The sequence below is a fragment of the Coloeus monedula genome (genome assembly GCF_965178545.1).
Source record: "Coloeus monedula genome assembly, chromosome: 22".
NCBI lineage: Eukaryota > Metazoa > Chordata > Aves > Passeriformes > Corvidae > Coloeus > Coloeus monedula.
Window position 1 is genome coordinate 5,501,187 of NC_138802.1, and position 23,092 is coordinate 5,524,278.

General features: G+C 46.5%; 1 protein-coding gene across 3 annotated transcripts in view; it reads left to right on the forward strand.

Moving 5' to 3' along the window:
• The first annotated feature begins 604 nt into the window (after positions 1–604).
• The window catches only part of MTOR (mechanistic target of rapamycin kinase), a 72,064-nt gene continuing 49,576 nt past the window's right edge, over positions 605–23,092 (forward strand). For 2 of the 3 annotated variants that reach the window (XM_082295739.1, XM_082295740.1), the window contains exons 1-22: positions 605–704; positions 1,775–1,938; positions 2,319–2,427; positions 3,722–3,954; positions 4,309–4,509; positions 5,234–5,368; positions 5,787–6,062; positions 13,841–13,949; positions 14,761–14,947; positions 15,131–15,259; positions 16,076–16,320; positions 16,495–16,710; positions 17,332–17,537; positions 18,032–18,154; positions 18,472–18,561; positions 18,649–18,741; positions 19,237–19,371; positions 19,704–19,833; positions 20,027–20,277; positions 21,140–21,181; positions 22,266–22,352; positions 22,923–23,090. In XM_082295739.1, coding sequence (XP_082151865.1) covers positions 1,819–1,938; positions 2,319–2,427; positions 3,722–3,954; positions 4,309–4,509; positions 5,234–5,368; positions 5,787–6,062; positions 13,841–13,949; positions 14,761–14,947; positions 15,131–15,259; positions 16,076–16,320; positions 16,495–16,710; positions 17,332–17,537; positions 18,032–18,154; positions 18,472–18,561; positions 18,649–18,741; positions 19,237–19,371; positions 19,704–19,833; positions 20,027–20,277; positions 21,140–21,181; positions 22,266–22,352; positions 22,923–23,090 — 3,285 coding nt within the window. In that variant the 5' untranslated portion in view covers positions 605–704; positions 1,775–1,818. The remainder of the gene's footprint in view (positions 705–1,774; positions 1,939–2,318; positions 2,428–3,721; positions 3,955–4,308; positions 4,510–5,233; positions 5,369–5,786; positions 6,063–13,840; positions 13,950–14,760; positions 14,948–15,130; positions 15,260–16,075; positions 16,321–16,494; positions 16,711–17,331; positions 17,538–18,031; positions 18,155–18,471; positions 18,562–18,648; positions 18,742–19,236; positions 19,372–19,703; positions 19,834–20,026; positions 20,278–21,139; positions 21,182–22,265; positions 22,353–22,922; positions 23,091–23,092) is intronic. The other variant, XM_082295741.1, reaches the window with a different exon arrangement.

Genomic DNA, 23,092 nt, shown 5'->3' on the forward strand with positions numbered 1-23,092 from the left:
AGAGGAGATGCTCTAGTCCCGTCGCTCCACCATGTGACAGCACCACACAGCTCGCTGTCACTTGCTGAGAGTGCCTCAATCCCATTGTCTGTGTCGCCGACAACGCTGTTTAATACTATCAACCCCAGTACCACCTCTGAGGGACACCACTCGTCCCTGGTCTCCATGTGGACAATGAGCCGCTGACCGCAACTATTTACGTGCGGCTATCCAGCTAGTTCTTTATCCATCGAGTGGTCCATCCGTCAAATCCATCTCTCCCCAGTTTAGAGACCACGATGTCGTGCGGGACAGTGCTAAACGCTTCGAAGAAGCCCAAGAAGATGATGCCGGTTGCTCTACTCCATCCACCCATGCTGTAGTCCGGCCATAGCTGGCGCCTCAACGGAAGGGCGGAAGCCGGCATCGGAAAGGTGGGCCTACTGAGCAAGCGCAGCCATTCTATTGGTTAGACATACTGCCAGTCATTAATGATTGGCTTGATGATTGGTCGGAAGGCGATTGTCCTTGCGGTTCCTTGGGAAGGGGCGGAGCTTTGAGCTCTTCTTCCCCCTTTCTCTTTTTCTGTTGGTCAGAGAGGATGCCGATCACGGCGTTCCTGGGAGCCTATTGGCCAGCAGCGGCTCGCCGGCCCTGCAGGAGCGGTGGCGGGGCGGGCGCGGGGCCCGGAGTAGGGGAGCCGGCGGCGGCAGGGGCGGCGGCGGGTGAGTGAGAGCGGCGGTGCCTCCTGTCATCATCGGATCCCCTTCCCCTCACCTCCCGCTTCCTGCCCGGTATGACCTTGCCCGAGCCCCCGGCCGCGTGGTGGTGCCGCCTGCGGCCCCGCCGGCCGTGCCCGCCTTCCCCCGCCTCACCCCTCCCTCACTCCCGGCCTGCGGAGCTCCCCCCCCCGGCGTCGGGCCTGCCGGGTTCTGTCCGCCGGGTTCTGTGGCCTTAAGGGAATCCCAGGCACGTACACCGGGCTGGGGCGATGGGTAGCAGCAACCCCTGGCTGCTCTTTGATCCGGGGAGCCTCTCCTGGCTCCTGCCAGTAGCCATCTCACCTATGGTCCCGCTGGATGTCTGTGACCGCGTGTGGAATATCTGGGGAGAAGCAGTTGAAGTTCTAGTGTCAGTGCTTGGTTTGGTCTTATGTAACCTGAATATCGGGGGGGGGGGGCGTCAAGCATCTAAAATATTTTTAACGTAAAGAAAGGCTCCTGAGAAAGTTTGTTTATGTGTTATGCTAGGAAACCCCCTGTTGCAATGATTGGTGTTGCTATAACTGGACTTCCCATCTCTAAATATCTTCTGGAGGATGTAACACTTGCCAGGCCCTCAGTACTGTCTTCCTTGTGTTGGTGTAACACTGAGATTTCTGTGGAGAAACTTGGATGAAAGTGTTCAGGGAGGAGTCAGATATGATAGTGATATAATCCTGGGAATGATTGTGCTTACTTACAGTAGGTAATTGCAAACCCTAGTTTGACCCTGCTGTTTTTCAGCTCTTGCATGACCCTTGATTTAGGATTAGATCACCATAGGGCACCTGACCTACTGCAATGTATTTTGGTATTTGAGGAACTAGAGAGCAAATAGGCCGGGGGTCAAGATATGTGGTAATACAGTTTTATCATGGAGTGTAAGGCCTAAGGAATACAGTCATTACTTGTAATTTTATGGTCTATTGACACAGCGTCTTTATGTATATTTTGGAAACAGTCGGGAGGGACAGCCTTAAGAAGGAAGCTCAAAGATTTCAATTCAATCAGTAAAAAAATATGTCTCTCTGAAGAATTTACAGGAATTGATGCCCCTGAGCCCCAGCATACTACCACCATGTCGGGCACTGTGTCTATTCTCCAGCAATTTGCCAATGGCTTAAAGAGTCGCAGCGAAGAGACAAGGGCAAAAGCTGCCAAGGACTTGCAGCATTATGTCACCATGGAGCTGCGTGAGGTGAGTGCTGCAAATGGGATTATTTATCCTTGTGTATCGTGAGTGTAGAGCATGGGCTGGGTGCCTTGGCAATGGAGATTTTTGGAATATGGAAGCTGGTCTTAGAGAGGAGATGGGGCACAGCAGGGAACTTATCTTTGCCCCCTGGCATGTAGGAGAGGTGAGCGAGTTGGGGACACAAATGGGTAGTCAAGTACCAGAATAAGTAAGCTTGCTGCATATAGGGCTCAAATAAGAGAAACAATTTTGAGTTCATAATGTATGGTTGATTTAATTTCTTTCTGTTTAAGTGGCATAAGAAGCATTGTCTTCATGGAGGTTTTGGGGCAGGAGGGAGGGAGAGAATGCCGAAAGCTGATTTGAACTTTTTGCTTTTACAGATGAGTCAGGAAGAATCTACCAGGTTTTACGATCAGCTGAACCATCACATATTTGAGCTTGTCTCTAGCTCTGATGCAAATGAAAGGAAGGGTGGCATTCTGGCAATAGGTGAGTAAAAGCACATAATGCCTCTGGTGAATTTTCTCTTCATGCAAATATCTTTAGGGACAGATTTTCAAAAGGAATGAGCTTTAATACACCCGGCCTGATGTCTGACAGCTCAGTATGCTGGGTGTGTTCTAGTTGCTGGGCTCTGAAAATCTGTGTGAAGTGTCAGCATGGGAGCTGCTGAGGGTGGCTGAAAACCTGGTGCTTAATGGGCCCTGAGCTCTTCTGGGAGTTGAGCATCAAATGTGAACGCTGAGCATGTGAAAATTTTGTTCTGGAGTTGAGCTGAGAACACTTTTTGCTGCCCATTTATATGTATCAGGGTAGGCTGACTTTCTCAACTCTTTTCCATCTGCAGAGATTGATTCTTGTTACTTAAATTTACCTGGTTCCATAACAGCAGCTTCTATCCCCAAGAGGGGCTCACATAGCTTCTGCTTTGATTCTGATCAGCCTCTCCATCAGTGGCTCTGTCTGTGTGTTCACTGTGAGATTGCAGAGCTGCCTGAATCCTCACTATTGGCGAAGTCAGCTTGCATAAATACTTTGCCTTCCAAGCAAGTAGCCTGTATTGTAGCAGCTACTTCTTTAATAGCCAAAGAGATGTTTATGGTTTAGGCTCATAGACATAATCGTCCAATCCCAATGTTTGAAGGCAGCATAAATGCCTTAAAGAAATCTTTGTTAATAACATCAGATCTTAAGCTGACAGTATCACTTTTGAATTGTTTCTGTGAATTTAGTGATGTTGAAAGGTGCTAGCTTGACAACCCTGGACACTGACGGCTTCTTTATCTACAGAGCAGCTACAACCCAGACCCTGGTAGCAAAAACTTCTGCCATGCTGGTGCCTGATGAAGTGCCTCCACCCTGGCCAGGAGAGACTGTCTCTAGGGCTGAGGAGGAGATAATTTCCTTGGTCCATTCAGTCTTTGGCTTTTCTTGTGAGGTGGACCAGCCATAGTAGTTGCATGTGGATGGATGCTTTTCTATTAGGAATGGGTCTGTGATCCCAGGGTGAATTATTTTTTTCTCTTTTAGAACTAAAAATGGGGAAAATCTATGAGGCTACCAGATGCATTTTCCTGCTCACTTAAAAAGTTCAGGCTCAAAAGAATGGTGGCCCTTTCCTATTGCTTGATTTTTTTTTTTTTCTGTGGATTTGCAGTTTAGGAGGACTTAATGGGAATCTTTAAGCAATGTGTAGGGAATACTGGCTCTCATCCAGGGATTACCTACTGTCTGCTTCACTGACTCTTGGGGAGAACTGCAGCATTGCTCCCTTTCTCTGCAGCAAGCCTTATTGGTGTTGAAGGAGGTAATGCCACCCGTATTGGCAGGTTTGCCAACTACCTGAGGAACCTCTTGCCATCCAATGACCCCGTTGTAATGGAGATGGCTTCCAAGGCTATCGGGCGGCTTGCAATGGCTGGTGACACCTTCACAGCTGAGTATGTGGAGTTTGAGGTGAAACGAGCTCTGGAATGGCTGGGAGCTGACAGGAATGAAGGTCGTAGACATGCAGCTGTAAGTGATCCCTTTTTTGTTGTCATGGGATAGTTGGGATTAGTGAACAGTGGTAGGAAATATGCACAGAAATCTGCAGAAAAGCTTTTGTCAGGATGGGAATGGCTGCCAATCCATGTCTGAGAATTTGTAATGCTCTCATGGCAGACATAGTGCTGCTTCGTTGCTTCTCCATTAGCCCAGTGACTAATGAAGACCAAGACACAGTTACGCTAGGAATTGTCAGAGTGTGGAAATGGAAATAGCTCACAGACATCAACAGTCTAAACAAATGGTACTACACTGTAAAAGTTACGAGGTTTGTCTCTGTGTGCTCATCTTCCAGACTGTTACTGTTTCCCTCCCCACCTCCAGGTTCTTGTCTTGCGTGAGCTGGCAATCAGCGTGCCTACCTTCTTCTTCCAACAAGTGCAGCCATTCTTTGACAATATATTTGTGGCTGTGTGGGATCCCAAACAGGCCATCCGAGAGGGAGCTGTTTCTGCCTTAAGAGCCTGCCTTATCCTCACCACACAACGGGAGCCAAAAGAGATGCAGAAGCCCCAGTGGTACAGAGTAAGAAAATAACTTTGTTTTGAAGCAGCCCCTCATAATGCAATGAAGATGATGAAGTGCCAGTTTTCAGAAAAGCTGGCTAAACTAAGAACTTGTGTCACCTTTGTCAGTACAAACTGCCTCTCCTTCAAAGGGTTGAAAATATAATGGCTTCCAAAGTGAGTAGTTCCTTTAGCCTACTACTGTAAAAGTAAGCAAGACTTAACTCCTTCAAGAATATATTGTTCTGTCTGCACCTCATCTTCAGCTGTTGAACTTGACCTAGTTTTACAGTCATGCAGTTATCTAGTGTCATCTGTTACTAGTAGAGGGTTTTATTAGTGTAGATATAACGTGAGTGAGAAAAGTAAGAATTCTTTTGCCTGAACCTTTGCTTTGCTGCTATTGCCACATGAATTCAAGCTTTGTGATATGAAATAAGTTTTGGACACTGCAGTCAAATGTTGTGAACTTGGATTTCTTGTAATCAAGTAAATGCTGCAGATACTGATGAAGCTGATACCATGCTGTTTGATTAGTGCTGTTGAAAATGCTTTGCAGCAGTGTCCACAACTTCTGGACGAATCAGAATTTTCGTGTGTTATACTTCTGTTATTACTCAGTTGAGGTTTGTGGCTACTCTTGGAAAATTCAGAACATCAGTAACTCTTGACTGGCAGTACTACCTCATTCTCACAGGCTTTGTTTCTGCATTATCACAGAGATTTTTTTCTTTTCCCCCAAGCATACATATGAAGAGGCTGAGAAGGGCTTTGATGAGACTTTGGCCAAAGAGAAAGGAATGAATCGTGATGACCGAATCCATGGTGCCTTACTGATCCTCAATGAGCTAGTGAGAATCAGCAGTATGGAGGGAGAGGTGAGCAAAGGAACAAGGTGGGGATTGATTGAGAGTGTATAGCAACTCTGCAGTCTGTGGAAATATCCCATAGTGTTGCAATGGGGTTGTTGGGTGGAAAACTCATCTGAACATGGAGTTGAGCATTAAAGTGTGTCAGAGGAATAATAGGGACAAGTTTGGGCTGAAGAGGTATTAATCTCCAATGGAAAGGCTACTAACTTGATTAAATACAAGGAAAAAGATTTTTCTATGGAATGAGGACTCTGTTGCATGTTGGATACCCAAATATTTTTGCTGGATTTTACTCAGTTGATCTTTTACAGCCATTTGGATATTGATTATACAGGATGCTATTCAGGAGATTTGGGTAGCACTGTACTGGGAGTGTCTTACTCAGTTACTTTTTATTTTTTTAATGGTTCTCTACTTTGTCCAGCGCCTTAGAGAGGAGATGGAAGAGATCACTCAGCAGCAGCTTGTGCATGACAAGTACTGCAAAGACCTGATGGGCTTCAGTACCAAGCCTCGCCACATTACTCCCTTCACGAGCTTTCAGTCTCTTCAGCCATCTCAGTCAAACGCTTTGGCTGGTCTTCTGGGGTACAGTGCTCACCAAGGAATTATGGGTTTTGCAACCTCACCTGTCCCAGCAAAGTCTACTTTGGTAGAAAGTCGATGCTGCAGGGATCTAATGGAAGAGAAATTTGATCAAGTAAGTGTTTGTTCTTCAGCTTGTCTACCAACATTCTCAACATCTGTTCTTGCAGAGGAATTGTCCTCTGTGTGCTTACTTAGCAGGCAATACTGCCTAGTATTGAACTGAGCCTTCAAAATTCAAGAATTATATATATCATGACTTTGTCATTGTCTTTCTTGGGGCAAGTGATTTACTTCCTTTGGAAACAGTCTTAATTATCCATTTCTTTGATGGACTCTGAAACTAAATGTCAGTAGAATGCCTGTCTCGGTTTGAAAGACAGGTGTCTGCTAAGGAAGGCAGAAGCCCCCCCTTGAAGTGGCAGATATAACCCTTTTTCCCCTCCAAGTTATTATATTTTGAAATCAAGGGCCTTTAGGCAAAGATGTGGGAAATAGGAATAACAGTTCTTTACTATATGTATATATATATATGTATATGTATATAACCAGTCAAATCAAACAACAACAACTATGACAGTAACAGCACACACAAACCCAGTCCCAGCCTTCTCGGCTGTCGGGCCCTTTCCCCTCGGGTGCAGTTCCGCTCGCAGCCGGCAGGGGCGCTGGTGGCTCCCGGTGAGCAGGGCAGGTGCGATGGTTCCCCCGCGGCTGCAGGGGGTGCTCCGGAGCGAGCTCGGGAAACACGCGGGCAATGGCGGCCTGGGATCCCGGGAAGGGATGGAACAAAGGCTTCACAAACCCCTGGGCAGCCGATCCCGGACTCTCAGGAACAGCAGGCTGGAAACGGCAGGCGGGAGCAGCAGGCTAAAGCGGCAGGCTAGAGCGGCAGGGATGAACGCAAATCCCGGGTGGCAGGCGAGATGTATCCAGATGGGAGAACCCCACGGATGCCCAGGCAGGCAGGGCGAGCAGGGCTACAGCGTAGCGAAAACTCGAAGCAGCAGCAGTGGGGCAGGGCAGCCACAGCTCGGCCTCCAGCAGGGCAAGAAAAGCGGCTTTTGGGGTCCCGGCGTTGTTTCCAGCAGGAAGAGAAGAACGGCCAAAAAGAAAGAAGCAGCAGCTCCTTTCTCTGCAGCTTCTCTCTCCGGATGCTCAGAGCGAACTGACCCCACACCCAGGTGTAGACAAAAAAGTAGCCAGGCCCGCCCCACTCCCTTTTTTGTCTTTCTTAAGTACAGCTATTTGTCCCCTAGCAACATGCATATGGGAGAAAATTCCTTTAACAGAAAAAAAAACCTAAGACTAAACTAAAACCCCAACATTATCCACCCCGAATTTTTTCCCATACTAACATGTTACATGAAACTTAACTTTTTTCTTAACCATATAAATCTATGCATTACCCAAATTATATACAAATATACATGCTGATAGTGATACAAGTACAGAGCCATGGGTAGTTCACCCTAAAACAAGGTCCCCTTGAGGTAAGCATCGGGTCTCTCCATCCTTTTGCATCACCCACCAGGTGCAACCTGGTCCCTGAGCAAAAACGACCCCACGGATGGGTTTGTCTTTGCTCAAGGCAGACTTTACCCAAACAGTTTTTCCAAGCATACCTCTCATGTGCACCACTGGAACCTTATCTCCGTCTGTTGTTTGTAGGGGTTCGGATTGGGCAGGGCCTGCTCGGCTGGTGGAGCCTCGGGTGTTAACTAACCAGGTGGCTCTTGCTAAATGCATCTCCCAGTTTTTTAAAGTCCCCCCACCCAGTGCCTTCAAGGTGGTTTTAAGCAATCCATTACACCGCTCAACCTTCCCAGCTGCTGGTGCATGGTAAGGGATGTGGTACACCCACTCTATGCCATGTTCTCTAGCCCAGGTGTTTATAAGGCTGTTCTTGAAATGAGTCCCATTGTCAGACTCGATTCTCTCAGGGGTGCCATGCCTCCAAAGGACTTGCTTTTCCAGGCCCAGGATGGTGTTCCGGGCAGTAGCGTGAGGCACAGGGTAGGTCTCCAGCCATCCAGTGGTGGCTTCTACCATTGTGAGCACATAGCGCTTGCCTTGGCGGGTTTGAGGCAGTGTGATGTAATCAATCTGCCAGGCCTCCCCATACTTGTATTTGGACCATCGCCCACCATACCACAGAGGCTTCACCCGCTTGGCCTGCTTGATAGCAGCGCATGTCTCACAATCATGGATAACCTGGGAGATACTGTCCATGGTTATATCCACCCCTCGGTCTCGTGCCCACTTATAGGTGGCATCTCTGCCCTGATGACCTGAGGCATCATGGGCCCATCGAGCTAGGAACAGTTCTCCTTTATGTTGCCAATCTAAGTCTATCTGGGACACCTCTATTTTCGCAGCCTGATCTACCTGTTTGTTGTTACGATGTTCTTCATTAGCCCGGCTCTTGGGGATGTGAGCATCTACATGACGGACCTTCACAGATAGCTTCTCTACCCGAGTGGCAATGTCTTTCCACTCTTCAGCAGCCCAGATTGGTTTTCCTCTGCGCTGCCAGTTTGCCTTATTCCACCTTTCCAGCCAACCCCACAGAGCATTGGCTACCATCCATGAATCAGTGTAGAGGTAGAGCTTTGGCCACTTCTCTCTTTCAGCTATGTCCAGAGCTAATTGGACAGCTCTGAGCTCAGCAAATTGGCTCGATCCACCTTCTCCTTCAGTAGCCTGTGCAACTTGTCGTGTGGGGCTCCATACAGCGGCTTTCCATTTCCGGCTAGCGCCTACAATTCGGCAGGAGCCATCAGTGAAGAGGGCGTATTGTCTTTCACTCTCTGGTAGCTCGTTATATGGTGGGGCTTCTTCAGCACGTGTCACCTGCTCCTCTTCTTCTTCAGAAGATAACCCAAAAGTCTCACCTTCCGGCCAGTTCGTAATTATTTCCAAGATCCCAGGGCGACTTGGGTTTCCAATTCAGGCGCGCTGCGTAATGAGGGCAATCCATTTGCTCCAAGTAGCGTCAGTGGCGTGATGCGTGGAGGGAACCTTTCCTTTGAACATCCACCCCAGCACCGGTAGTCGGGGTGCCAGGAGGAGTTGTGCCTCTGTGCCAATTACTTCTGAGGCAGCCTGGACTCCTTCATAAGCTGCCAGGATTTCCTTCTCTGTGGGAGTGTAGTTGGCTTCAGACCCTCTGTAGCTTCAGCTCCAGAATCCCAGTGGTCAGCCCCGAGTCTCACCAGGCACCTTCTGCCAGAGGCTCCAGGACAGACCATTGTTCCCGGCTGCAGAGTAGAGCACGTTCTTCACCTCTGGTCCTGTCCTGACTGGGCCAAGGGCTACGGCGTGAGCAATTTCCTGCTTGATCTGGGCGAAGGCTTGCTGCTGTTCAGGGCCCCAATGGAAATCGTTCTTCTTGCGGGTAACCAGGTAGAGAGGACTCACGATCTGGCTGTACTTGGGAATGTGCATCCTCCAGAAACCTATGGCGCCTAGGAAAGCTTGTGTTTCCTTCTTGTTGGTCAGTGGAGACATTGCTGTGATCTTATTGATGACCTCAGTGGGAATCTGACGCCATCCATCTTGCCACTTTACTCCCAGGAACTGGATCTCTCGGGCAGGTCCCTTGACCTTGCTCTTCTTGATGGCAAAACCAGCTCGCAGGAGAATTTGAATTATTCTCTCTCCTTTCTCAAACACTTCGGTCGCGGTGTTCCCCCACACAATGATGTCATCAATGTACTGCAGATGTTCTGGAGCCTCACCTTTTTCTAGTGCAGTCTGGATCAGTCCATGACAGATGGTGGGACTGTGCTTCCACCCCTGGGGCAGTCGGTTCCAGGTGTACTGCACGCCCCTCCAGGTGAAGGCAAACTGAGGCCTGCACTCTGCTGCCAGAGGAATAGAGAAGAATGCATTGGCAATGTCAATAGTGGCGTACCACTTCGCTGCTTTGGACTCCAGCTCGTACTGGAGCTCCAACATGTCTGGCACGGCAGCACTCAGCGGTGGAGTCACTTCATTCAGGGCACGATAGTCCACAGTCAGTCTCCATTCCCCATCAGGCTTGCGCACAGGCCAGATGGGGCTGTTGAAGGGTGAGTGGGTCTTGCTGACCACCCCTTGGCTCTCCAGCTCGCGGATCATCTTGTGGATGGGGATCACAGCATCTCGATTTGTCCGATACTGCCGGCGGTGCACTGTCGAGGTGGCAATTGGCACTCGTTGCTCTTCCACTTTCAGGAGCCCAACTGCAGAAGGATTCTCAGATAGTCCAGACAAGGTGTTCAATTGCCTAATGCCCTCTGCCTCCACAGCAGCAATACCAAATGCCCACCTGAATCCTTTTTGGTCTTTGTAATAGCCATTCCGGAGGAAGTCTATGCCCAGAATACACGGGGCCTCTGGGCCGGTCACAATCGGATGCTTTTGCCACTCCTTCCCAGTCAGGCTCACCTCAGCTTCCAAAAGGGTCAACTGCTGTGATCCCCCGGTCACCCCAGCGATGGATACAGGTTCTGCCCCCACATGTCCCAATGGCATTAAAGTACACTGTGCCCCAGTATCAACCAATGCATCATATTTTTGTGGCTCTGATGTGCCAGGCCATCGGATCCACACCGTCCAGAAAACTCGGTTCTCCCGTGCCTCTTCCTGGCTAGAGGCAGGGCCCCTCTAGCCCTGGTTATCATTCTTTCCCTGGGTGTACATGCTCGAGGTACCTTCAAGGGGATCCGACATATCATCCTCCCTTCTGTAATATCTGGCAGCTCGGTCACGGGAGGCTGAGGCTACCTTCACCTTAGCGGAACCCCCTCGGTTAGTGCCTCCCTCCTTGAGTTCACGCACCCGCGCTGCCAGGACAGAGGTGGGTTTCCCATCCCACCTTCTCATGTCTTCCCCATGCTCACACAGGAAAAACCACAGCTCAGCTCGTGGGGTGTACTCTCTCTCTCTAGCAGGGGGACGACGGGCTCTGACTTGGGGGCCTGTGACTCGCACTGGTGCCACACTGACCCTCCTCATCTCCTCCCTCATCTCCTCCCTCATTTCCTTCCTCATCTCCTTCATCTCCTCTTTGAGGTCCTGGACCACAGCAGAGACATGAGCTTTCAGCGGGCCATTGATCATGCTGTCATAATGCCTGAGCTTGCTGGCAACAGAGCCCACGGTTTCTCGGGTATTGTCAGCATCAATCGTTGCAATGAAGGTGGTGTATTGCGATGGCCCTAGCCTTGCCAGGTTCCACATCATCTGTCCTGTGCACCTGACCTTATCGGGGTCATTATCATGCTGTCCATCCCTCCCAAAGAGTACCTCTAATATTGCCACCTCTCTTAGCTGTTGGATCCCTTGCTCGAGTGTCTTCCACTGCATTCTATGATGATACTCCTGCATTCTTTCTTTGTGAATAAACCTTTCTCTCACACTCATTAAGAGCCGCTCCCAGAGAGAAAGGGGCCCTGGCTCCCTCACAAATACCTGGTCCACACCTGGGTCCTGGGTCAATGATCCCAGATACCTTGCCTCACCACTATCCAGTTGCACACTTGTGCCCATAAGGTCCCAAACCCGAAGCAGCCAGGTGGTATAAGGCTCACGCCCCCTTCGCACAATGTCGTTTCGCATAGCACGGAGACTGTCGTGCGACAGGGACTCAGTGATGATTTCTGGCTCTGGCTCTCCTGCTGGTTGTGAGGGCCCTGGTTCCCCATCATCATTAACTGGTCGTACTGATTTGGTCTTACACTTCCTCCTTTGCACAGGGGCGACTGCTGCTGGCTGTGGTTGTCCTTGTGGTTCAGCTGAAGCCTGGACGGTTGTAACATCCGTGGGTTCTACTGCTGCACCATCAGACTCACTCTCTTTGGGGCAGGGAGAGGGTTTTTCACTAGCTGAGGAGGTGTATTCCCTTAGCAATTGGCATATCTCCTGGCGCACCTGGCCCATCTCCTGGCACATCTCCTGGCGCACCTGGCCCATCTCCTGGCATATCCCCTGGCGCACCTGACCCATCTCTTGGCACATCTCTTGCATCCCTTTTGCCAGTACCCCCACCCAGTTTGGGTAGTCCATTTCTGAGGTGGACTGTTGGGCGGTATCAGTCTGTGAGGCGGGGTCTCTAGTGTCTGGGGCTGCGTCAGTCTCTGGGGTAGGATCTCTAGTGTCTGGGGCCGTGCCAGATTCTGGGGCAGGATAGGGCTCTGGGGTAGGATCTCTTGTGTCTGGGGCCATGTCAGGTTCTGGGGCAGGATCAGGCTCTGGGGTAGGAACTCTACTCTCTGGGGCCATGTCAGGTTCTGGGGCAGGATCTCTAGTCTCTGGGGCTGGTGTCCGGGTAGATATCCAAGCCAATCTCAACTTATCCTTGAGTGCTAAATAGAGTAGGCCTATCAGCAGCAGATGGTTAATATTCAGAGGGAATTTAAACCCTTCGAAAATTGATGGGGTGGGCCCGAAGAACTGGTTGAGGGGTTGGGGGAAAACTTCCCCTGGTGTCATTTCCTCACAGAAGGTACCATTGTTAACATAACCCCAAAAACATGTGCTCAGTGTGTGATAGCCGTTTATCCATGTGCCCACATTCCGGAGGAAGCTAAAAACCCATGAATTCCTCACCTTCTCAACCCATAACGCAAGCTGGATAACAGCAATGGTAGCCTTAGTCAGAGGACCCATATTCAAGTAAGGAGCTGCAAAGGGGAAGAATATAGCCACGGCCACATGCCACCCGAACCAGGGTAAACTAGACCACATAGTGCAGCCTAACAAGGTTCCTATATCTGGCACACAAAATAAAGTTATCCAAGAACTGTTATTCCTGTTTTTCACCTCTCTCTCTTAATGCCCTCAGGCCCCACGTTGGGCGCCAAGATCTGTCTCGGTTTGAAAGACAGGTGTCTGCTAAGGAAGGCAGAAGCCCCCCCTTGAAGTGGCAGATATAACCCTTTTTCCCTCCAAGTTATTATATTTTGAAATCAAGGGCCTTTAGGCAAAGATGTGGGAAATAGGAATAACAGTTCTTTACTATATATATATATATGTATATGTATATAACCAGTCAAATCAAACAACAACAACTATGACAGTAACAGCACACACAAACCCAGTCCCAGCCTTCTCGGCTGTCGGGCCCTTTCCCCTCGGGTGCAGTTCCGCTCGCAGCCGGCAGGGGCGCTGGCGGCTCCCGGTGAGCAGGGCAGGTGCGATGGTTCCCCCGCGGCTGCAGGGGGTGCTCCGGAGCGAGCTCGGGAAACACGCGGGCAATGGCGGCCTGGGATCCCGGGAAGGGATGGAACAAAGGCTTCACAAACCCCTGGGCAGCCGATCCCGGACTCTCAGGAACAGCAGGCTGGAAACGGCAGGCGGGAGCAGCAGGCTAAAGCGGCAGGCTAGAGCGGCAGGGATGAACGCAAATCCCGGGTGGCAGGCGAGATGTATCCAGATGGGAGAACCCCACGGATGCCCAGGCAGGCAGGGCGAGCAGGGCTACAGCGTAGCGAAAACTCGAAGCAGCAGCAGTGGGGCAGGGCAGCCACAGCTCGGCCTCCAGCAGGGCAAGAAAAGCGGCTTTTGGGGTCCCGGCGTTGTTTCCAGCAGGAAGAGAAGAACGGCCAAAAAGAAAGAAGCAGCAGCTCCTTTCTCTGCAGCTTCTCTCTCCGGACGCTCAGAGCGAACTGACCCCACACCCAGGTGTAGACAAAAAAGTAGCCAGGCCCGCCCCACTCCCTTTTTTGTCTTTCTTAAGTACAGCTATTTGTCCCCTAGCAACATGCATATGGGAGAAAATTCCTTTAACAGAAAAAAAAACCTAAGACTAAATTAAAACCCCAACAATGCCTAAAAGCACAAAGGTAATAAACGTTTGTGCATTACTGCCCATGGCCATCCTTCAAAGCCTAATCTATTTCCTTCCAGGTCTGCCAGTGGGTTCTCAAGTGCAGAACCAGCAAAAATTCTTTGATCCAGATGACGGTTCTCAATCTGCTACCGCGGTTGGCAGCTTTCCGTCCTTCAGCATTCACAGGTGACAAGACAGATGGTTGGATGTTAGAAATGTTGCTGAATTTGGGCTGGAAGTTATCCAGCTCTCTTTGGTCCAGATGAACTTGTGCAAGCAGTGCAGCACACCAAATGTGGTTCTTATCAGATGAGCACATTCCTCTGTGGGAGGACAGTCTTTTTTTCTCAATAAGTGTGACTTGATAGCTGATGCCAAATTGTTGCTCTGATGAAGAAAATGGATTGAAACCTATTGTCAGAATTTGGTGATCAATACCATAAGATATAAAGACCTTCTTTTTGTGTTTTCTCCTCAGTATGTCAGACTTAGAGGAGAATTCTCTCTTGCTCTCACTCAGTATATCCCAAGTATCAGTAGAGTTCTCTTCCTTTTTCCCTGTTGCATATGCTAGGAAATACCTGCCAGCTTTAAAACAATTGATTTATCAAGCAATTTTAGGAGAGTATTAGAGTTGGAGACAAGTCACCAAGCTGCTCTTAGTGGGTTGAAACAATCTTTGTGTTAATTACTCCAAATTTCCAGTCAATCGCTATGAAACCAAGATGCTTGGCTCTTACATGTATATAAAACCTGTTGCACTGGGGGTGTTTTATAGCTCTTTTATTCTGGTCGTTTTTCTTTTTAAAAACAAAGCCTTCTGTAGTTTGAAATTTTTATTATATGTTGACATATTTGCCACTCGTCATGTCATCGAATTTAATATGACTATGTCTGTTTTCTAGTTTTAAGCTTGTAAAAGTTTAGTTGCAAATGTGATGCAACTGTATAAACCTAAATGAATTCTCATGTCTGTATTCTTTTCTATTGTGGGCAGCTGATCAGTATCTTCCAGACACCATGAATCATGTTCTCAGTTGTGTGAAGAAGGAGAAGGAGCGAACAGCAGCCTTCCAGGCCTTGGGTTTGCTTTCTGTGGCCGTGAGGTCTGAGTTTCAAGCTTACCTGCCAAAAGTCCTGGAAATCATAAAAGCAGCTCTTCCCCCAAAGGACTTTGCCCACAAGTAAGTATGTGAAAGTTAGAGGAAGAAATGGAAACGCTTGCTCTTTATATAATTTTTGTAATGTGGGATCAAATTCTTATATTAAAATCAGAAGTATTTCTATAAGACTGATAACACAGAAGTAGGATGAGGAAAGATGTCTGAAAAATAGCAGCTCCTTGTAATTATGTGGTCCCTTTCCAGGAGGCAGAAGTCTGTGCAGGTTGATGCCACAGTCTTCACCTGCATTAGTATGCTGGCACGAGCCATGGGACCCAGTATCCAGCAGGACATCAAAGAGCTTTTGGAACCTATGCTGGCTGTGGGCCTGAGGTAAGCATAAATACATTTTCCTGTTAGCCACAGGATGTCATTGTTGAACATACAGAGTGAGATCTTCAAAGCTTCAGATTGAGAAGGAAGATTATTGCTTTTAAGTGATCTTTCAGAAGCAGTATAGCTGTTTCAGAAGAAGGGTATGTTTTAAATGTTAATGTGTCTGTTGAGTTGTTTAAGAGAATTCATATCTCAGTAAAGAAATCTTTTTGTGGAAAAACTAGTTCAAAAGAAATCTCCTTTATTTTCTATTATTCAAACACATTTGGCAGCAACCTGCAAAATTTTTGAAAGCATCTGACAGCCAGCAGATTTGTGCCATATCAAACTGGCAGGGAAGGAGAGCTGAAGTGCTGAATATTTGCTCCCAGCTTCTTTCACCTTTGGAGCTGACAGTTCTTATTGGAGGAATTAATGAAGTTGTTAGTATGGAAAGGTGTGGAAAAAATTTTCAGGCAGCACAAGGCTGTTTAAATTATATTAGTATTGTCACCTGGAAGTGAATTTAGTTGCTTTTATGTTTAAAAAGCGTAAGTGTAAGAAGTAATTTGGATTTGTAACAGTATTATAGCAACACTGGCTAATGTAGTGATGTGTGCAGCAGTCCTAGGACTTCGCTCACCAAGTTTATACAAGAAGGTCATCTCTTGCCTCAGTTCACACAAGGACCCTATGCTCTGCTGGCAGGTGTTGCTGTCACATGCGAATGTCCACAATTATATTCCAATTGGCAAAGGCATAAATAAACAAAAAGGTGAAATATGCACATCATTGTTTCTTTTCTAATGACTTTTGCTTGCTTCTCGCTCTCAGCCCTGCTCTAACAGCTGTGCTGTACGACTTGAGCCGTCAGATCCCGCAGCTGAAGAAGGATATCCAGGATGGGCTGCTGAAAATGCTCTCTCTTGTTCTGATGCACAAGCCTCTGCGACATCCAGGCATGCCAAAGGGCCTTGCCCACCAGCTGGCCTCCCCCAGCCTCACCAACATCCCAGAGTCCAGTGATGTGGGGAGCATCACCCTTGCCCTTCGTACACTTGGTAGCTTTGAGTTTGAAGGTAAGATGAAATAAGGAAGCAGGGGGCAAGGGCATATGGGATATAAACACTGGTGCTTTGGAGTAGAGTACAAGTAGCAGGAAAATTCTGGGAGCACGTTCTTTAAACTCCTGGTAAAACTGGTAATTGAGGTGTAAACCTGTGTTTAATGCCCCATCATCATCTTCTTTTCAGGCCACTCCCTGACTCAGTTTGTTCGGCATTGCGCAGATCACTTCCTGAACAGCGAACACAAGGAGATCCGAATGGAAGCGGCCCGCACTTGCTCTCGCTTGCTCACACCCTCCATCCACTTGATCAGTGGCCATGCCCATGTGGTCAGTCAGACAGCAGTGCAGGTCGTGGCTGATGTCCTCAGCAAACTGCTTGTAGTTGGAATAACTGACCCAGGTTAGTGTGGGATTCAGAGAAAAGAGTTCTCCTACCACGTTAATTCTATCGTGTGAGCAGGTGATGATATTAAGAATAGAATTTGTAATAGAATTGGAAAGTATTTGCCACTAAACTAAGCTGTCACTCTCGGTAAATTAGAAAAAAAAAAGTCTCCCAATTTCTTTTTCCACATCTTGATTTTCGAGATATTAGTACAATGCTAGTGAAAAATGCTCCAGCTGTGCCCTTGGTAATCCTTTGAACTAAGTAGAACTCTGAGACCCCTTTTGCTGCTGTTCTGAGTCATGGCCTTCAATTTTAGGAAGGAATAGGTCCTTCTTGTTGAATCTTGGTACTTGATTTTTTTTATTCTTTTAGTTGAACTCATCTCAGGTTGCCACATAGCATCCAAAAGTGACACTTGCAGGTGCAGGATGTTGGCACTGTAGTGACTTGGTTATTGGGGCATGTTGAGCAGCACAGAGATTTCTGGGCTGACCCGTCCTGTTTTTTCTGTGTGAAACACTGATATAGTGTCTTGCTCTGGGGAAGCTCCTGTGAAGAATTTTTGAGGCTGTTTTGTGAACAAAGGCAAAAAGAGGAACAGATGTTTAAAGAAAAATAAATGTGTTCTTGCAGACCCTGATATACGTTTCTGCGTGTTGGCTTCTCTGGATGAGCGGTTTGATGCTCACCTTGCCCAGGCTGAAAACTTGCAAGCTCTTTTTGTGGCCCTAAATGATCAAGTGTTTGAAATCCGAGAACTGGCCATCTGCACTGTGGGGCGCCTGAGCAGCATGAACCCTGCCTTTGTCATGCCTTTCCTTCGAAAGATGTTAATCCAGGTAAGGAGGAGGGATGCCTGCAGGGAAAACAGAGTAGTTGATACTGAGACTAAGGTGATGTTAAAGAACTGTGCTATCTAGCTGTAAGTGCATGGAGAGTGGGGGAATCAGTCTCTTTTGGAAAATAGTTACTGCCCAGCATAGTGGGTTTCAGCAAATCTTTCACGTGATAGATGTTTGAACTGAAGCTCTATGGTTGTTTTGGAAGGGAAAGGAAGGATAGCAGTTGTTATTTCACCCCTAGTCATCACACCAGAGTGCTTTCCATCTCTGTTGAGGAAGAATGTTCTGCAGTGCTTTTAGGTGAATGCATGGTACCTCTTTTGGAGCCATCCCTTTTCTGCTAATAATTTTAGCTTAATTTAGAATAAATGATAGCAGAGTGAAATGTAATACAGCCTTTACAAGTGCTAGGTTGTGACAGAAGGAAATGCAAAGAATTCTTACCTGCCTTTATTTTCCCAGTTTGCTTGCTTCCATTGTCTCCTGTGCAGATTCTAACAGAGCTGGAACACAGCGGTGTTGGCAGGATTAAAGAGCAAAGTGCCAGGATGTTGGGTCACCTGGTTTCTAATGCTCCACGCCTCATCCGTCCGTATATGGAACCTATCCTTAAGGTAGGATCTCTACATTTCCTGGTGACTTTGGAATGAGATGACACAGCAAGTGGTTACATGACCCTCAGGAGCTGCAGTTCTTTTGCTTCATCATAGCAGGAAAAAAACAAATCGGTGTAGCTGTTACCCGCACTAATGCGTGTAGGTGACAGTTTAGCCAATTTAATTCCGGATTTGCATAAAGTTTGTGACACCAAGTTTCTTTTACTGTTGAAATTCTCACTAGGTGCATTGTGGGGTCAATTTCAGGTGTAAACAAAAGGTAATTTTGAGTACTCTTTAAACACATTCTAATTTGTCCCACTGTCACCCACCAGGCACTGATTGTGAAACTGAAAGATCCTGATCCAGATCCCAATCCAGGCGTGATTAACAATGTCCTGGCTACCATAGGGGAGCTTGCACAGGTAGGGATATACCACAGGTACCTCTTCACCGTGCTTGTTAAGGTTTTGGCAATGCCAGATGAAGGATGAATTTTTGTCTTTCAATAGGTCAGTGGGCTGGAAATGAGGAAGTGGGTGGATGAGCTCTTCATTATAATTATGGACATGCTACAGGACTCCTCCCTGCTGGCTAAAAGACAAGTAAGTGTTTACAACTGTACTAAACTTGACAGCTGCTGTGACCAGAGCTGTAACAAAATATCCACACATCCCATCATAGCTGCTAAAATGAGCCTTTAAATCACTCAAGTCTCTCCTGCAGAGTTACACTTAGGGCACACAGGTGAGGGATTGCAGTGCCTGTTGTGACATAATACAGAGCTGTTAAGAGGAAGAACAAGAAGGAGGAAAAAGCTGTTTTTATTGGAAGGCTTGGGCCCACTGAATTGAATGCTTATTTGAATTGTACCCCTGAGTGAGAGCAATTGTGACAGCCTAAGATATTGTTGATTATTACTTTCTTTACTATTGCTTATTGAAAAATGTTCTTTTAAGGGCTTTCCAACCATGGAAACACATTGCAGTGTGACCTTAAAATGCTCAAAGAAAAGTTACGGAAGTTGAATGACTGATGTACCAGAAGGCATAATAAATTCCCTGGTCAAAACTAATCTTCTCTGGGCTTTATCTTTGTAGGTGGCTCTTTGGACTCTGGGGCAGCTTGTGGCTAGCACCGGTTATGTGGTAGAACCATATAGGAAGTACCCAACTTTGCTGGAGGTGCTTCTGAACTTCCTGAAGACTGAGCAAAACCAGGGCACCCGCAGAGAGGTATGAACATGAAACTATAATACAGCCACTTAGAAAACCTTTTTGGGAAGAGAGAGCTGCCAAATAAACGTGCCTGCATAGATTTGAGGCAGGGAGGGAGAGATCATTGTTGTGGCTGAGCAAAATACAATAAGCAGAATTAAGAGAGTGCATGTGCAAGCCAGTGAAACGGCCTCCAGCAGCTGGATGGAAAGCACTGTTATTTCCAGGCAGTCACTTTAGTTCCGGATTTTCCCTCTTAAATCATCAGGGTCTTTTCAAATATGGGGATTTGAGTGTTGTCTTTGGCCCTAGTGATGAAGTTCTGGTGAATGTTCTTTATGTCTTTTCAGGCTATTCGTGTGTTAGGGCTCCTGGGTGCTTTGGACCCTTATAAACACAAAGTGAACATTGGCATGATTGATCAGTCTCGAGATGCTTCAGCTGTCAGCCTCTCAGAGTCCAAATCCAGCCAGGATTCTTGTAAGCATCTCAATTTCTGTCAGATTGATAGCTTTATGATCTACAAAGAGATCTTGACTGTATTGTTACCAATTTGTCTCCCCTTCTTAAAAACTCGTTAGTGTATATGTTTTCAACTTAAACTCAGATGTTCCTGAACCCATATTCAAGACAATTTAATACCTAGCTTATGACACTGCCTTCTTTCTCCTAGCGGATTACAGCACCAGTGAGATGTTGGTGAACATGGGGAACCTCCCTCTGGATGAGTTCTATCCAGCAGTCTCTATGGTGGCACTGATGAGAATTTTCCGAGACCAATCCTTGTCCCAACACCACACTATGGTAGTTCAGGCCATCACCTTTATTTTCAAATCCCTTGGACTGAAATGTGTGCAGTTCCTGCCCCAGGTCATGCCAACGTTCCTTAATGTAATACGGGTTTGTGATGGTGCCATCCGAGAGGTGAGTCTGCTAGGGACCACTCCTTTTTCCTATTCCACTGTCTGAAATTAAGAATCCATTTCCTTGAAGAGACTTGTGACTGGCTTTGGGCATTGCTGTGCTATGTGGTGATGCCAAGCATGCTGCAGAAGTGAGGTTCAGCTTTGCTTTTTCCCTCCTGTGAGCATTTACTGGAATGTCCAATGCAAACAATTTTTCTGCTTTTTATTGAAACAGCTGCTTTGAGCATAATCCTTGGAAGGCCAGTATTTGACTCTGTGTTTTCATCAAGCTGTTCTTGATGATGTTTCTTGTTCAGGAAAACACCTGTGCAGCTTCCAGAGCTTTCAGTGATCTCTGTGTTAATACTGTGTGGCAAACAGTATTATTAAATAATAAGGGTAGATTCTTCAAATTTCTGGTGCAACCGTGTACTTTGGCTCATCTCTGAGAAGGAAAGCTCAATTTGATACAGTCTGCTAACAGCGTGGGTGCTGATTCCAAAGCAGTGCTTTCTCTTCCTTCCCACTTAAGTTACAGTTATAGAAGGAAATGAGAATTGCGTGAAGATGATGATGGGCTTAAGGTTCACCGAACCAGAGATGCCTGCTGTTTGCCAAGGCTTTTCTTCAGGCAGCCGAACGCTCTGAGTTGTGAAGGGCAGTTTGTACTCGTTACTGCTGCTGTGTTTTATAGGTGGGATGGGTGCTCCCTTAGCAGAATCCCAACTCTGCTGTAGAACTGCTGTTTTCTCCCAGCCTGAACTACTACTCAGATTGGAAGGAAAACATCTCACGTCTGGGTTGGCTGAGGTTCTAGACCTGACTGATCTAAGTTGCTTGAAAGCTATGCAGTTGTGCACACTCTGTTTAAAAATTTTCAGGTAAAAGAAGATGGTGAAAGTGTACTGGGGAGAAGAGCTGAGGTGGGTATGCATGACATAAAGCCTAAAAGAGGAAGGTCCTTGTCCTGTATGTAAGCATCCTCTCGCTACACCAAAAAATAGGCACAGTATGGGAGCTCAGAGTTCATAATTGGTAAATGTATGTGTACTGCTCTAACTAAAGAAGCTGAGATTATTTCTTATTTAGTTCTCATGAAAGTGTTATCTCTTTTTATGAGCTCCATGTTGTATTTTGTGACTGTAGTCTTCAAAAACTGCATGAAGAAATGAAATTTAATGGATGGTAACTTATATTTTCCTATTTTTCTAGAGAAGATAGACTATCTACATCAAAGTGATTTAGCCCATGTGATTTCATACTAATTTAAAGAGTAAACCTTGTCACAACAGAATGTTTAAGATTGTATTGTGATAAAAGGAATTGCAAGACTGTCATAATGTATCCAAATAAAATTGTCTAAGTCAAAATTCTTGGTGGTGAACAATGGATGGTGCAATCAACCATCATTTTAAAAAAATGTGGTGTTTCTGGCAAGGACCTAACTGCATTCCCCAGTAACTTTTCACCAATAGGTGGGGATGGGAAAGAGTACAGAAAGAGTATCTTAAACTGTGTGTCAGTTTGGTTTTCAGGCAAGGGGAAAAGACTAGGGGCTAAACTTTTGGAAGCATCCTTCAAATCTAAATTACAATGCTCTGTAATTGCGGTGTCTGTGCTTGCAAGTCTGTTCTGACACTATAGATTTGCTGGCACTTCATAAACCCCTCTTTGTATGCTTGACTGACTGAGGCTTTCAGCTCACAAATTTTTTGATGCAAGCTGGGGGGAATAATATAATAATAAACCCAAAATCACTTTTCTTCCCCACTCCCCTCTTAAAAAACAGCAACAAAAATTAACCAAAACCCATAAAAACCCACAAAACCCCACCAACCCAAACTCCTGAGATGAAGCTGCCAAAAATTTAGCCCCAGATTTTAAGTACATAGGAGCTATGCATGCTATTGTTCGGTAAATGAACTTGCAAATACTGTGAAACTCTTTACCCAGTGGCTTTGGTATTTGGATAAGCTACACTGATTATTACACATTTTTTCCTTCCAGTTCCTGTTCCAGCAGCTAGGAATGTTGGTGTCCTTTGTCAGAAGTCATATTCGGCCCTATATGGATGAAATTGTCACCCTAATGAGAGTGAGTACCATCTTTAAGCCAGTACTTTACTGCCACAGAAAGGTGGACAATGTTTATCAAATACATTATCAAAAGTAACAGTTACTTCATAAGTTCATATGAAGTACAGAATTGCATATATTTGAAGTAATAACTGTATTTTGAAATACCATTTATTTTGAAGTCACAATATACATTATTGGTAGTAAGTGAAGTAAGTGTAGTTTCAGGTTCTGGTAGTGACTGAGTTCTTTTCAGCACTTGGATTTTGTGCACTTACTACTTTCAGAAACATAGTTTTAGCAAGAGATGTCTGGAGTTCATAAGTAGGTGTAATTTCACATAATTTTCACTAAATGTTTGCAAACTCGTAGAAGGATTAGTAAAAATAAGTTGTCCAGAGGTTGTTTTCAACAACTATAAATATACATGGAAGTGTAGAGTGTTTTACAAACAGAAAGTATAGTCCTTCCCTGCAATCTTGAATTTATCTACAGACTGTCTCCTACAGCTTTTTTCTTGTAATTGGTACAGCTCAGCTGAAGAACTGAGCTGGATTTTTTTTTCCCCTTTTTTTTCTTTCTTCTGTAGGACTTCTGGGTTATGAACAACTCCATACAGAGCACAATTATCCTACTTATTGAGCAGATTGTGGTAGCTCTAGGCGGCGAATTCAAACTTTACTTGCCTCAGCTCATTCCTCACATGTTACGAGTCTTCATGCATGACAACAGTCAGGGTCGCATTGTTTCTGTGAAGGT